Consider the following 14173-nt stretch of genomic DNA (forward strand, 5'->3'; position numbering starts at 1 on the left):
AAAGGGTTGTTCCTGGCAAAATTCTGTAGAAAAATCCACTTCGATAGGAAAAAAACAAATAAAACTGCACGAAGGAAAAATACAAAAAAATGGGTGGCGCTTTAGCGTAGCGACGCGCTCTCCCTGGGGAGAGCAGCCCGAATTTCACACAGAGAAATCTGTTGTGATAAAATGAAATACAAATACAAATATGTTTTACCCGTCAGTGTTTACACTGCACAGTTCAGTCGAGAGTGCTTTATATGGGAAGGCGTATACTATTACAATATATCAAACCTTTGAGTTATCAGTTTATGTACATTTTTCTACTTTATATGGGAAGGCGTATACTATTACAATATATCAAACCTTTGAGTTATCAGATTATGTACATTTTTTCTGCTTTATATGGGAAGGCGTATACTATTACAATATATAAAACCTTTCAGTTATCAGTTTATGTGCATTTTTTTTTCTTGTAGAAATCCAAATATCACTTCATACACATTTGTTTTTTGTTCTCTTCCAAACACCACGTCTTTAGGAATAGTGTATCATAATTATAGGAAATAAAACTGACTCGGGGGCAGACTTTGCTTCCACTATTAATGATTCATTAAATGCTGATGACATATGTGCGATCATCATCCCTATGGTAAAAAGAAAAAGAAACAAGAGAGGCAAGGCCTTCAAGACTCACTTGTGATAAATTAAGTCCCCTAGCATTAATTACACAGTAGTTTCCCTTTTTTACTATCTGCACCAAAACGTTTGCAAAATAAATAAAAATTCCATGCTTAGCAAAATAAGTTCCTGTTTGAACAAAAAATGATAATAATGACTCCTCTTGTTGTTGTGTCAGAATAAGAGGTCAAAGTACCAAGTTTAGAGAATACAAAAAATATAAATATAACAGTAAATGCAGTTTGCATATAATTAGGCTTCTTTTTTATTTATTTTTTGTGTGTGAAACAAGATGACTGGAAAGAACTGAATTTTTCCTATTTTTATGCCAAATTTGGTGTCAACTGACAAAGTATTTGCAGAGAAAATGTCAATGTTAATGTTTACCACGGACACACAGACACACGGACACACACACACACACACAGACAACCGAACACCGGGTTAAAACATAGACTCACTTTGTTTACACAAGTGAGTCAAAAAAACCCAGAACATTCTTTAACGGTTCGACCCTACGAAGTAACTGAGGGAAACTTCGCTTTAAGGTATTCTAGCTATCGGCAGTTCGTGATTTCACCAGTCACAACAGCAGATACATACAGACCACCTGAGCGATTAGACAGGAGCGATTTCCTGACAAGATTACATTCGTATGTTCAGTCCTGTGTGTAGGGTCCCGTCGGATACTTGAGGGGGGCAAAGTTGCGAGTGACTAACATTGTGGTGGGTGAGGGTGGAGAGGGGTCTGGACAGCTGGTGAAAGGAAAAAAAAAAGGTGAGAGAGAAAGAGAGAGAATGGGGGAGGGGGAGAGAGACGTGTGTGTGTGTGTATGTGTGTGTGTGTGTGTGTGTGTGTGTGCATACATGCGTGCGTGCGCGTGTGTGTGTGTGTGTCTGTGTACACGCACGTGCGCACGCACTTACGTATATGTACTCCAAGTTAATGCGGGAAGTAGATATACTATGTGTGATGCGTGTGTTCGTGTTAGAGCATTAGACAGTAATGACAGTAACACACGCTTGAGTTGGTGTTAGCGTTGATATTTCGTCATGCTGAGTGCACTGATGTTTCAACTGGTCTTCACAAGTGTATTTTATATGCATGGTTCGTATTCTATTGGTCTGTTGTTTTTGTTGTTGTTGTTGTTGTTGTTGTTGTTTTTAGTCACGCAGCGTTTAATCTAATCATTATGAATTAAAACGACCCCCCCCCAAAAAAAAAAAGAAGAAAAGAAAAAAGAACCGTATAATGTTTTTGCTGAACACATCTGCAACACATCTGTGTACGCGGGTACTGACGAACTTACCGTCCTTCAAATAATTGCATATGATCCTGTTTTATGGAGAAGGAGGAGGAATTGTGTTTCATGTCCCGTCACACATATTGGTGATTGAAGACATTTTGTTAAAGTATTCATGAATGTATTTGAGTATTATCGGTTAGAAGGGGTGGGAGATGTGAATGAATGGAGGGTTGGCGGAAACTGGGCAAATGAGGGTGAAATGACGGTGAAATTTTGAGAAAAAAATTCTGAATACAATTACAGGATTTTACTTAAAAGACTTCGTAAAAGCGAAGTCGTTAAACTGACAAGCGAAACAACTGATAATGAATGCAAAAAGTCAGAAACATCAACGTTCTCAGTCACTTGTGAGGACACACTTTCGTGTACATAATGCTTCATCAAACTACAGTCCCGTTTTTATAATACATCCCAAAGGTAAACATGTCTGGGCAGTCAGTGTTTGAACCGCCACGAAGTATATTGCGCGGCAACTTCGCTTTAAGCTATTCGGCACACGGTGATTATCGCCTTAACGGAAGATAAACGACCAAGGTGTGTATACATACAGTTCATAATGATAGGCCAGTGGTGTGAGTTGAAGATACGTATGGGCCTGCGGCAATACACGGGAGAGTGCACGAAAATACTGTGACAAGGTGAGAGAGAGAGGGGGGTGTGGGGAGTGGGAGAGAGAGAGAGGAAGAGGAGGGGGGAGGGAGTCGAAGAGATGGGGGAGTGGGAGAGAGAGAGGGCGAGAGAGGGGGTTGGGAGTGGGAGAGAGAGGGGGGGGAGAGAGAGGGGCGAGAGAAGGGGGTAGGAGTGGGAGAGAGAGGGGGAGTGGGGGAGAGGAGAGAGGGAGAGAGAGAGGGGGAGGGCTGGGCAGTAGGGAACGAGAGAGTAAGCGGGGCTAGTACGGAGTGATACGCTAAGGAAGATAAAGACAAGGTGGTGTACAAGAGGGCGGGATGAGGAGTGGGAGAGAAGTACGATGGGCCTGCGGAATACACGGGAGAGTGCACGAAAATACTGTGACAAGGTGAGAGAGAGAGAGGGGGGGGGGGGGGGGGGAGGGAGAGGAGGAGAGAGGGGGGGGGAGGGGAGGAGAGAGAGTGGGGGGGGTGGGAGAGAGAGAGGGGAGGAGGGGGGAGAGAGGGGTGGGAGGGGAGAGAGAGGGGGAGGGAGTGAGAGAGGGGGGGAGAGGGAGGGAGAGAGAGAGAGAGAGGGAGGGGGGAAGGGAGGAGGGAGAGAGAGAGGGGTAGTGGGAGAGGATGAGAGGGGAAGGAGTGGGAGAGAGAGGAGAGAGGGGGAAAGGGAGTGGAGAGAGAGAGGGAGGGGGGAGGGGGAGAGGGGGTGGGGAGGAGAGAGAGAGGGGGAGGGAGAGAGGAGATGAGAGAGGAGGGAGGGAGGGAGAGAGAGGGGGGGAGGGAGAGAGAGAGAGATGGAGAGAGGGAGAGAGAGAGAGAGATGGAAAGAGAGAGGGGAGAGAGAGAGAGAGAGAGAGATCAGTACACAACACACTCTCTACAACATGGGTTCCGTTTTTGTTTTGTTTTTAAACCAAAAAGTTTTACTTACTTGGAAGGTTTTCTCATCACTCCATTCTGACGTTTAGCTTCCGATAAAACCCGACATTGGATTTTCGTCTTTCTTCTCACGTGGTAATATACCTGAAACATCATGTTTTCCTTAGTTGTGGTAGCAGCAGCAGCAGCAGTAGTAGTAGTAGTGATAATGATAATAATTATTGTAACATTAATAATAACAAAAGCAACAAATAAATAATCAACAACAACAACTAAACAACAGAATTATTGTATTGTACTGTATTGTATTGTAATATTTTTTTGTCAAAACATTGCTTTGCTTGAAATTCGGGCTGCTGTCCCCCGGGGGGGGAACGTGTTGCCACAGCACAGCGTCACTATTTATTCATTTATCATTTCATCTGTGCAACTATAATTCGTTTGTAGATCAAAATAGATTTTCCAACAGAATTTTACCAAGGACAACCCTTTCATTGTTTGGGGGTTCTTTTACGTGCGCCAAACGCACGCTGCGTACAGGACCTCAGTTTATCGTCTCATTCGAATGACTAGCGTCCAGACCACCATTCCAAGTCTAGTGGATCGAGGAGAAGAAAATTCTGACGTTTGAGTGTGTGCGGTTCGAACCCGTGCCCTGAGATTCTTTCCGCTTCCTCGCGGCTGACGCGTTGACCACACTGCCACCACTCCACTCTATGGATTCAGTGTGGAGGCTTTCCACCCGTTTTACCCCCCTCTTCACTCCTATGCACGATCGGCTTCGGATCCACTCTGTTTACGCATACCCAGATTCAAACACTCGATTGTTGGCCGCCGTTCTTTCTCTGTTTCTGGACCTTGCGATTGGAATGAACTTCCTTTTTCGCTTCGTCAAGTCTCCACACTCAGCTCTTTCAAGTCTGGCCTTAAAACCCACCTCTTCCCAAAATAGCCTCCCTTGCCTGCCCTTCCTTGTCTTTAGTTTCTACAGTTTTAGAGTTATGCATGCGTGTGAATGACTGGTGCGAAAGCGCTTTGATTTGTCTCTGCACAAGATCCAGCGCTATATAAATACCATTATTATTATTATTATTATGTCTGCTTTCCACTGTCCAGTCAAACAGATCCCGTCTGCTGACCTGATGTATGTATGACAGTCAGTCGTGTCCGACTATGACCATCAAGAACAGGACAGGCGGCAACTGCTGTCCCGACTATCTAGGACAGAATTTGATTATGGTGGAGTAGTGTCTTGCCAAAGTTACATCCCCACTCTCTCGGCCAAGAGGAGTTTTAGGACAGTCGGCGTTGGGATGGTTCCCAAAAGCCAAGGAGCCCCCAAGGCTGCAGCACTAAGAGCCATGACATCCCGTTGCAATGGAGAAACCATTGATCATACAGCTCTCACTTTGCTGATGGATCAACTGTAAACTTATGCCAATCTGTGATATAAGCTGAGTGTGTGACCTGATGTGCAAGCGCTTTAATTTAACTCTCTCCATACGAACGGCGAAAGAGACGACGTTAACAGCGTTTCATCCCAATTACCATCATCAAAATATTGCAAACGGAACGCTCTTATACTGAAGAGGTGAATGTTGACAAAGAATACGACAATTCTGACGACGGAAGCTGAAGGTTGGGTCATTCAGACACCCACTGGACATCCGAGGGGTCTGTGTAGAGGAGAAGAGAGGACTGGCCGTACTGAGTGAGTTAACCCATTGATCGCTGCGTGGCGTCAAAATTCGTCTCATTAGAAAAGGTTTTCACGTTACTACATGAATTATGCATAAACCGCAAAGAAAAGGAACTAAGTGTTACTTTATTTACGGATGTGTTCACACGAAATTTGGAGAAAAAACAGGATGTTTTCTGCTGTATCCCCCCCGGCCCTCCTCTCCCTCCCATCAATATGGCATGGAATCCTGCCAAGGCTATAAACTCCCCAGAGTTGAATGTGTTAAATGATTTGTCTCTGCATACGACACAGCGCTGTATCATTCGGATAGGACGATGAACCGTGGTCCCGTGTGCAGCATGCACTTTGCGCACGTAAAAGAGTCCACAGCAACAAAATGGTTGTCCCTGGCAAAATTCTGAAGAAAAATCCACTCTGATTGGAAAACAAATTTACTTGCACGTAGGAGAAAAAAGGGTGTTTCACCCGGTGAAAACTGCTGTGGTAAAAATATCAATAGAATGACACAGTATTAGAATAATACAAATCTAAGATATAACATAAGGTCCGATAATATTACAGATCCTGTACTTCCGTTTGACAACAGTGAGGATTTATGACAGACCACTATCTGCACCGTGCACTCGCAGATTCAGGTCAATGGAGCATGCGATAGAGAGATATTGTGTGTGTGCGCACGACATGCGCGCGCGCGCGAGAGAGAATGTGTGTGTGTGTGTGTGTGTGAGTATGTGTTCGGTTTCATTTACTGTTTATGCAGATTTAGTGCTATTAGACAAAATGAAAAATAAAAAAGCGGGAAAGGGATATAAACAAGACCATTCACAATATTAACTTTACAACTATCTGTATGCGTGTGTGCGCGAGCGAGCGCGAGTATGTGTGTGTGTGTGTGTGTGTGTGTGTGTGTGTGTGTGTGTGTGCGCGCGCGCGTGTATGTGCTTGATATCTTCTTCTTCTTCTGCGTTGGTGGGCTGCAACTCTCACGTTCACTCATGATGTACACGAGTGGGCTTTTACATGTATGACCGTTTTTACCCCGCCATGTAGGCAACCATACTCCGCTTTCAGGGTTATGTGCTTGATATGAAAATTATTAAAGAGACTCCCACCGTACATTTCATTTCTCTATGCAACGGACACCCAGCGCCTGTAGTCAACAAAGGCCAAGGCGTAGCAAGGACACTGACTACATGTGCATGTAGTGTTTCCACTGCCAATGGATTGGTCACCCACCCTGTCGACCTCCCGCGTTGCCCCTAACACTGCACTGTGGGCGCCTTCTGTGTGACCCACATTGTGGAAATATAACGCACTGTGCACAGTGTTTTGTTGTTGTTTTTTTTCTCCACATGTGTCACTCACAAGCTTATCTCGTCACCGCCCATATCTCTGCTGTCGTCAAATCCAGCGTGCCTTGTACATCATATTTCATCAGTTGTTTTGGTTGTATTTTTTTTTAGGTAAATCTCTCGGCGTCAAATCCAGCGTGCCATATACATCAATTTTTTTTTTTTAATCAGTTGTTGCTGTTGTCAGTGTTTGTTGTTGCTGCTGTTTTTCTATTTAGCAAGACGTGTTGCTGCGGGTTAAACGCATGCTGCATTGACCCGGCCCAGTTGTCACTCGAAAGACTAGCAACCATACCAACCCTCTGGCCTAGAAGAAGGTGGGGGGGGGGGGGGAGGTGGAGGGGAAGTCCCCCTATGCCGAGCCCTGGACACAGTGGGTATGAATTCACTGCCTTCCTATGCCGAGCCCTAGACACAGTGGATATGAATTCACTGCCTTCCTATGCCGAGCCCTAGACACAGTGGATATGAATTCACCGCCTTCCTATGCCGAGCCCCAGACACAGTGGATATGAATTCACTGCCTTCCTATGCCGAGCCCTACATACAGTGGATATGAATTCACTGCCTTCCTATGCCGAGCCCCAGACACAGTGGATATGAATTCACCGCCTTCCTATGCCGAGCCCTAGACACAGTGGGTATGAATTCACTGCCTTCCTATGCCGAGCCCTAGACACAGTGGATATGAATTCACTGCCTTCTTATGCCGAGCCCTAGACACAGTGGATATGAATTCACTGCCTTCCTATGCCGAGCCCTAGACACAGTGGATATGAATTCACTGCCTTCTTATGCCGAGCCCTAGACACAGTGATATGAATTCACTGCTTCCTATGCGAGCTAACATAACCATGGATATTACAATTCACTGCTCTTCCTTCGAGCCAACACAGTGAGATATGAATCCACTTGCCTTCCTGCATGCGATCCCAATGGAGCATGCGAAGGGATATTGATGTGTCGACGACATGCGCGCGCGCGCGAGAGACAGTATGGGTTGTTTCGTGTTGTCTATGGGTATGGTTCGGCTTTCATTTACTGGTATATGCAATTAGTGCTATTCCAATAAATTAAAAGCGGGAAGGAATACACCAGACACATTCAATATTAACTTTCAACTGCATCGTATGGGTCGCGAGCCAGCGAGGCGATAGTGGTGTGTAGTGTCAGTGCTGTGTTGTTGTGTGTGTGCCGCGGCCGCGTATGTGCTATGATATCACTTCTTCTCTTCTGCGGGGGGTGCACTCTCACGTTCACTCATGGAAGTGCACAGTGGGCTTTTACTGTGACCTTTTACCTCATGTAGGCAACCATACTCGCTTTCAGGTTATGTGCTTGATATGAAATTATAAGAGCTCCCACCGTACATTCATTCCATGCACGGACACCCAGCCCGTAGTCACAAAGGCAGGCGTAGCAAGCACTGCTCACCTGATGCTGTAGTTCCTATGCCATGGATTGGTACCCACTGTCGACCTCCCGTTGCCCTAACATGCCTGAGGCCCTTCATGTGACCAATTGTGGATATAATCGCACTGTCCATTTTGTGTATGTTTTTTCTCCAACCGTGTCATCAAGTTATTCGTACCGCCATTCCTACTGTCGTCAATCCAGTGCCTGTACATTTATTTCCAGTGGTTTTGTTGTATTTTTTTTAGGCTAATCTCATGGGTCAATCAGCGTGCCATAACATCAACTTTTTTTTACAGTTGTTCTGTTGTCGTGTTGTGTATGTGCTGTTTTTTATTAGCAAGACGTGTGCCGTTAACGCATGCGCATTGACCGGCGTTGTCACTCGAAGCTAGCAACATAGAGCTAGGCCCCGAGCCCTAGACACAGTGGCTATGAATTCACTGCCTTCCTATGCCGAGCCCTAGACACAGTGGCTATGAATTCACTGCCTTCCTATGCCGAGCCCTAGACACAGGGCTATGAAATTCCTGCCTTCCTATGCCGAGCCCCAGACACAGTGGATATGAATTCACCGCCTTTCTATGCCGAGCCCTAGACACAGTGGGTATGAATTCACCGCCTTCCTATGCCGAGCCCTAGACCACAGTGGATATGAATTCACTGCCTTCCTATGCCGAGCCCCTAGACACAGTGGATATGAATTCACCGCCTTTCTATGCCGAGCCCTAGACACAGTGGGTATGAATTCACCGCCTTCCTATGCCGAGCCCTAGACACAGTGGATATGAATTCACTGCCTTCCTATGCCGAGCCCTAGACACAGTGGATATGAATTCACTGCCTTCCTATGCCGAGCCCCAGACACAGTGGATATGAATTCACTGCCTTCCTATGCCGAGCCCTAGACACAGTGGATATGAATTCACTGCCTTCCTATGCCGAGCCCTACATACAGTGGATATGAATTCACTGCCTTCCTATGCCGAGCCCTAGACACAGTGGATATGAATTCACCGCCTTCCTATGCCGAGCCCCAGACACAGTGGGTATGAATTCACTGCTCATTCAGCTGTGGGTAGGAGCCGGCCACGGGCCGAAAAAAACAACCACCCACGTCTGCTAAGACTCGAACCTGCGTCTTCCCAGTCGTTAGTCCGCGATGCTAAACCACTTGGCCACAGCGGCATGCGCCAAATCTGTGTCCAATCAGACATCGTGCCTTCAGTGACATGCCGACATGGTCTTTCTCGGTCAGGGGAAAACTGCTGCAGGGCATAGAGGTGGTGTCATCATATCACCTTGATCACAGGAAGTTTTCATTATGTCACCTTGATGACAGTGCTGTTATGTCACCTTGATGACAGGTAGAGTAGTGTCGTTATGTCACCTTGATAACAGGTTGTGTCATTATGTTAACTGGTAGTGTCATTATATCACCTTGATGACAGGTAGTGTCATTATGTTAACTGGTAGTGTCATTATGTCACCTTGATGACAGGTAGTGTCACTGTTACCTTGATGACAGGTAGTGTCATTATGTTAACTGGTAGTGTCATTATGTCACCTTGATGACAGGTAGTGTTACTGTTACCTTGATGACAGGTAGAGTCATTATGTTAACTGGTAGAGTCATTATGCCACCTTGATGGCAGGTAGTGTCATTATGCCACCTTGATGACAGGTAGTGTCATTATGTCACCTTGATGACAGGTAGTGTCATTATGCCACCTTGATGACAGGTAGTGTCATTATGTCACCTTGATGACAGTGTCATTGTCACTTAGTAGTGTCACTATGTCACGTTGATGACAGGTAGTGTCACTATGTCACTTTGATGGCAGGTAGTGTCGTTATGTCACCTTGAAGACAGGTAGTGTCACTATGTCACCTTGATGACAGGTAGTGTCATTGTCACCTGCTAGTGTCACTATGTCACCTTGATGACAGGTAGTCTCATCATGTCACCTTGATGTAAGTAGTGTCAATATGTCACTTTGATGTAAGTAGTGTCATCATGTCACATTGATAGGGTTCACAGCTCCGTCATCTACCTAAGGCATCGCTCATGTCTGATCTTCATTCAGAGTTACGACAGATTTATTTTGCTGGAGAGAGAGAGAGAGAGAGAGAGAGAGAGAGAGAGAGTGTGTGTGTGTGCGTGTACGTGTATGCGCGCGCGTGTGCGTGTATGCGTGTGCGCGCGCGCGTATTTATGCATGTAGACATACATGCGCTTGAATGATCTGTAAGGGCGCGCGCGCGTGTGATTGCACTCATGCGCACGTAGGCGTGCTTGCCTGCACTGATATATATATATATATGTATACACACACACACACAAACACACACACACAGAAATGCGTGCTCAAAAGACTGCGGGCAATACATCTCCGTACCCAACTTGGCATGCATGTGTTTTCAGGTATCCAAGTCCTGTCAGCCAGTCAATGCTTCCCCACTGATTACTGACACTGTCCCCGGCTGTCAGTCAGCCATGTCGTCACAAGGTGTGCCCCAGAACGGCCATGGTGACGTCACAGTGGTCATTGATGTGGGCTCCAGGTACTTCCGAGGGGGCGTGGCGGGGCAAGATGGACCCACGTGTGAAATCACCACAACCACTTCTGAAAAGGTAAGCTGATTATGATTATGAGTTTGTTGTTTTTTTCCTTCCAATCTCAGTGTGTTGGGCTTATGGCAAGGTCAGGTATATGCTTTTTATTTTATTTTTTTTCTTCTAATTTATTTAAAGCAAATATGGTTGGGCGTATACGGAATAGTCGGCATACTTTCACACCTGCTTGTAACAGTGTAACTGAAACAGCGTTAAAATTATGGTTTCATCTGGAAACTGTGGCAGTATCTATATTCGCACCATTTCGCCCCGTCAGAATAATGTGTGTGTGGCTCCTGCCCTCAAAAACACTATTTCAATTTGTATGGGTTTGATAAAAAAAAGAAAAAAAAAAACAACAAAAAACAAACAAACAAAAAAAACAACAACAACCCAACAACAGCTCATTTTCACTGCTGGAAATAAGAGTGATATTAATATTTTGGAAAACAATACAGATGAGATAATAAAAAAGATATTTTGGATAAAGCAACATGGCCTTGATTCACGATTAATCGCTCGTCGTTAAAATGAATGAACCATTGACATCTGTTGAGCCTTTGGTAATGAGACCAGTGTCGCATGGATTTGAATTAAACTAACCGCTAGCATTGTGCATTTTTAAGCGGGGGAAGTCGTATTTGCTGGAGGGGAAAAAAAACGAAGAGGAAAAAGTCCAAAGAGAGAATGGTCACCCATGGTAACAGCCTTCCCCTGATAATGAGACATGTGGGCAGCAAAGGGTTAAAGAAAGGGACAAGAAAAGACAAAACCAAACCACTACCAGAACAAATACAAACGGATCGATTTTTTCCCCGCGTCTTGCGCTTTCCAAGGAAATTGGCGTAAAATCACAGGGTTTTTTTTTTTAAATCGAATTTTCATCATGATATAATACAAGAAACGTCCAACAGTCAATCGGAGGTCAAATGGAAACAAAAACAATGTCATTTACCTATTTTTCAGCCGTTATATATATATATATATATATTTATTTATTTATTTATTTTTTTTAATTAATCAATTTTTTTTTTATACTCCCGACGGTTTCTTTCCTGATCAATCTGCATGGCCAACACATTGTCAACAAAGCTCAACTTCCGGACATGCAAAATCAGTGGGAGGGAGGGCGCTCGAGCACACACACACACACACACACACACGCACGCCCGCATGGTGCACACTGAGCATCGTGTACAGTCGCGCGCATGCCTATATTGTCGAACGCACACCCGGGTGCATACATCCTAATCTGCACGAGGGCGATAAGTTCTCCGAATTGCACTGCAAACATATCTCAGCCGGAAGCCCCCCCCCCCCCTGCCCCTCCGGCCCCCTCCCCTCTTTCTTACACAGCTGCTTTTATCGGACAGCACGACCAGTGCAATGAAGATTGTATTGTTTCCTTGGCACGAAGCTACTCATACTCAGAACAGTATTTCAACAGTCAGAATTTCACACACACACACACACACAAATTAACTTCAAAAAATTTAAAGCAGATGTGTGCTTCTTTTTTTTTTTTTTAAATCGAGAGATGATTTAACTTAGTCAATAGTCTTCTTCTTCTGCGTTCGTGGGCTGCAACTCCCACGTTCACTCGTATGTACACGAGTGGGCTTTTACATGTATAACCGTTTTTACCCCACCACATAGGCAGCCATACTCCGTTTTCGGGGGTGTGCATGCTGGGTATTTTCTTGTTTCCATAACCCACCGAACGCTGACATGGAACGCTGATTACGGGATCTTTAACGTGCGTATTTAATCTTCTGCGAGCGTATACACACGAAGGGAGTTCAGGCAATAGCAGGTCTGCACACATGTTGACCTGGGAGATCGGAAAAATCTCCACCCTTTACCCACCAGGCGCCATCACCGAGATTCGAACCCCGGACCTTCAGATTGCGAGCCCAACGCTTTAACTGACTACTCGGCTATTGCGCCCGTCAGTCAAGAGTCATGCAAGCTGCCCATGGTCTGCAACTGGACTCTCAGCTGAATGAAAACACAAACAGTTGTTTCAGACACACGGACATTGTGCACAACCGGCTTGAGAGAAAACAACAACAAAACAAAAAATAAAACCGCTTGAAGAATCGATGTTTCAGCCAAACATTGACAGGAAACTCAGTGGGGGTATAAACTAGAGGTGTGTTTTTTTCTTTGTTAGAAAGGAAGTGCACGGACAAGAAAGCACCTCTTGCTATGAGTGATGCTCATTGACACTAGCTGCACACACCACAGCTTGCCGAAAAGTCAGTATCACTTCACCCACGAGAAGTTCCCAAGTGGTCATCAGCTTCTCTCTCTCTCTCTCTCTCTGTTCCCTGGATTTCCACTCGTATTAAACCATTTTGTACCCATCCTTTGTAATTCTTAGGTACTTCTTCCTGTCAAAACCAACATCGAAGTTGAAAACATACAGAATTGGTTCACCATTTTTAGATTTTTTTTTTTTTAACGAACTTCCCTTGAACTCATCAATAGCTTACCACCAATCAATTAAACCAAACTAATATGGCAATATCCACAATTTTTTCCCTCAATGAGCAATGTTCACAACAAGGCGTAGAAGTTCACTCCGCCATTCACACAGAGGAGTGGAGGGGAAGAAATGGGGATATTGCCAGTAATAATAATTGTATGTACCGACACTGATGAAACCAACAGCACTGACCTGTAGCCCCCGTGTGGTGGTTGTTGCAGGGAGAGTCACCGACGGATGACAGCGTGGTGGACAGAGGCTGTGTCAGGGACTGGGAGCGAGTGGAAGGGCTGCTGCACACCGTGTACTCCTGTCTGCACGTGCAGCCCGCTTCCCCCCACTGTCTGCTGCTGACTAGACACGTGCACGGGCCGGCCACTGACGCTGAGCGATTTGTGCAGGTCACATACCGCCCCCCGGCCCCCACCCACTGTTCCCTTCTTTTCTGTGTGTGTGTGTGTGTGTGTGTGTACACCGCTCTTCAGGCACAACTGTTTCTGCGCTCTATTAAAGTCTCCATGTTGTGTATATTCTTGTGTGTCTGTGCGCACGAGTACGTGTTTTGGGCGGCGCGTGAGCACGTACAGGCGTGTGCGTATGTGTGGAGGGCATATTTTGTGATCTGTGTGTGTGTGTGATGGTTCGTATTTGCAAATTGTAGTATTGTCTTGGTGTGCACATGGATGTACGAGTTGATTTTTTTGTCTTGTATGTCTTCATGTTGTAATGTATACCAGAATGGACTATTGTGTATGTGTAATTCATGTCAATGTGGGGTTTCACTCCTCTTCTTGTCATTGTCTTCCTTCGTGGGCTGCGACCGTACTTAGGTGTGAACGTTTTGACCCCCGCATATCGGCATTCACACTCCGTTTTCGAGGTGGGGGTGGGGGTGCATACTGGGTATGTTCTTATTTCCATAACCCACCGAACGCTGACATGGCTTACGGATCTTTTACGTGCGCATTTGATCAGCCTGCGTTTAACACACGATGGGCTTACAAGTACTAGCAGTCTGCACACTTGTTGACCTGAGGGATTGGAAAACAAACCTCCACCCTTTACCCACTAGGTGCCGTGACCGGGAATCGAATCATAATAATGATAATGAAAAATGAAAATCAAC

General features: G+C 45.4%; 1 protein-coding gene across 1 annotated transcript in view; it reads left to right on the forward strand.

The window, feature by feature from the left end:
• The first annotated feature begins 2940 nt into the window (after window positions 1–2940).
• LOC143284352 (actin-like) overlaps window positions 2941–14173 on the forward strand; it is a 22775-nt gene continuing 11542 nt past the window's right edge. Inside the window, exons 1-3 of the mRNA XM_076591063.1 lie at window positions 2941–2988; window positions 10368–10577; window positions 13269–13448. Coding sequence (XP_076447178.1) covers window positions 2941–2988; window positions 10368–10577; window positions 13269–13448 — 438 coding nt within the window. The remainder of the gene's footprint in view (window positions 2989–10367; window positions 10578–13268; window positions 13449–14173) is intronic.

This window comes from Babylonia areolata, chromosome 7, assembly GCF_041734735.1.
Source record: "Babylonia areolata isolate BAREFJ2019XMU chromosome 7, ASM4173473v1, whole genome shotgun sequence".
In the NCBI taxonomy this organism is placed as follows: Eukaryota; Metazoa; Mollusca; class Gastropoda; order Neogastropoda; family Buccinidae; genus Babylonia; species Babylonia areolata.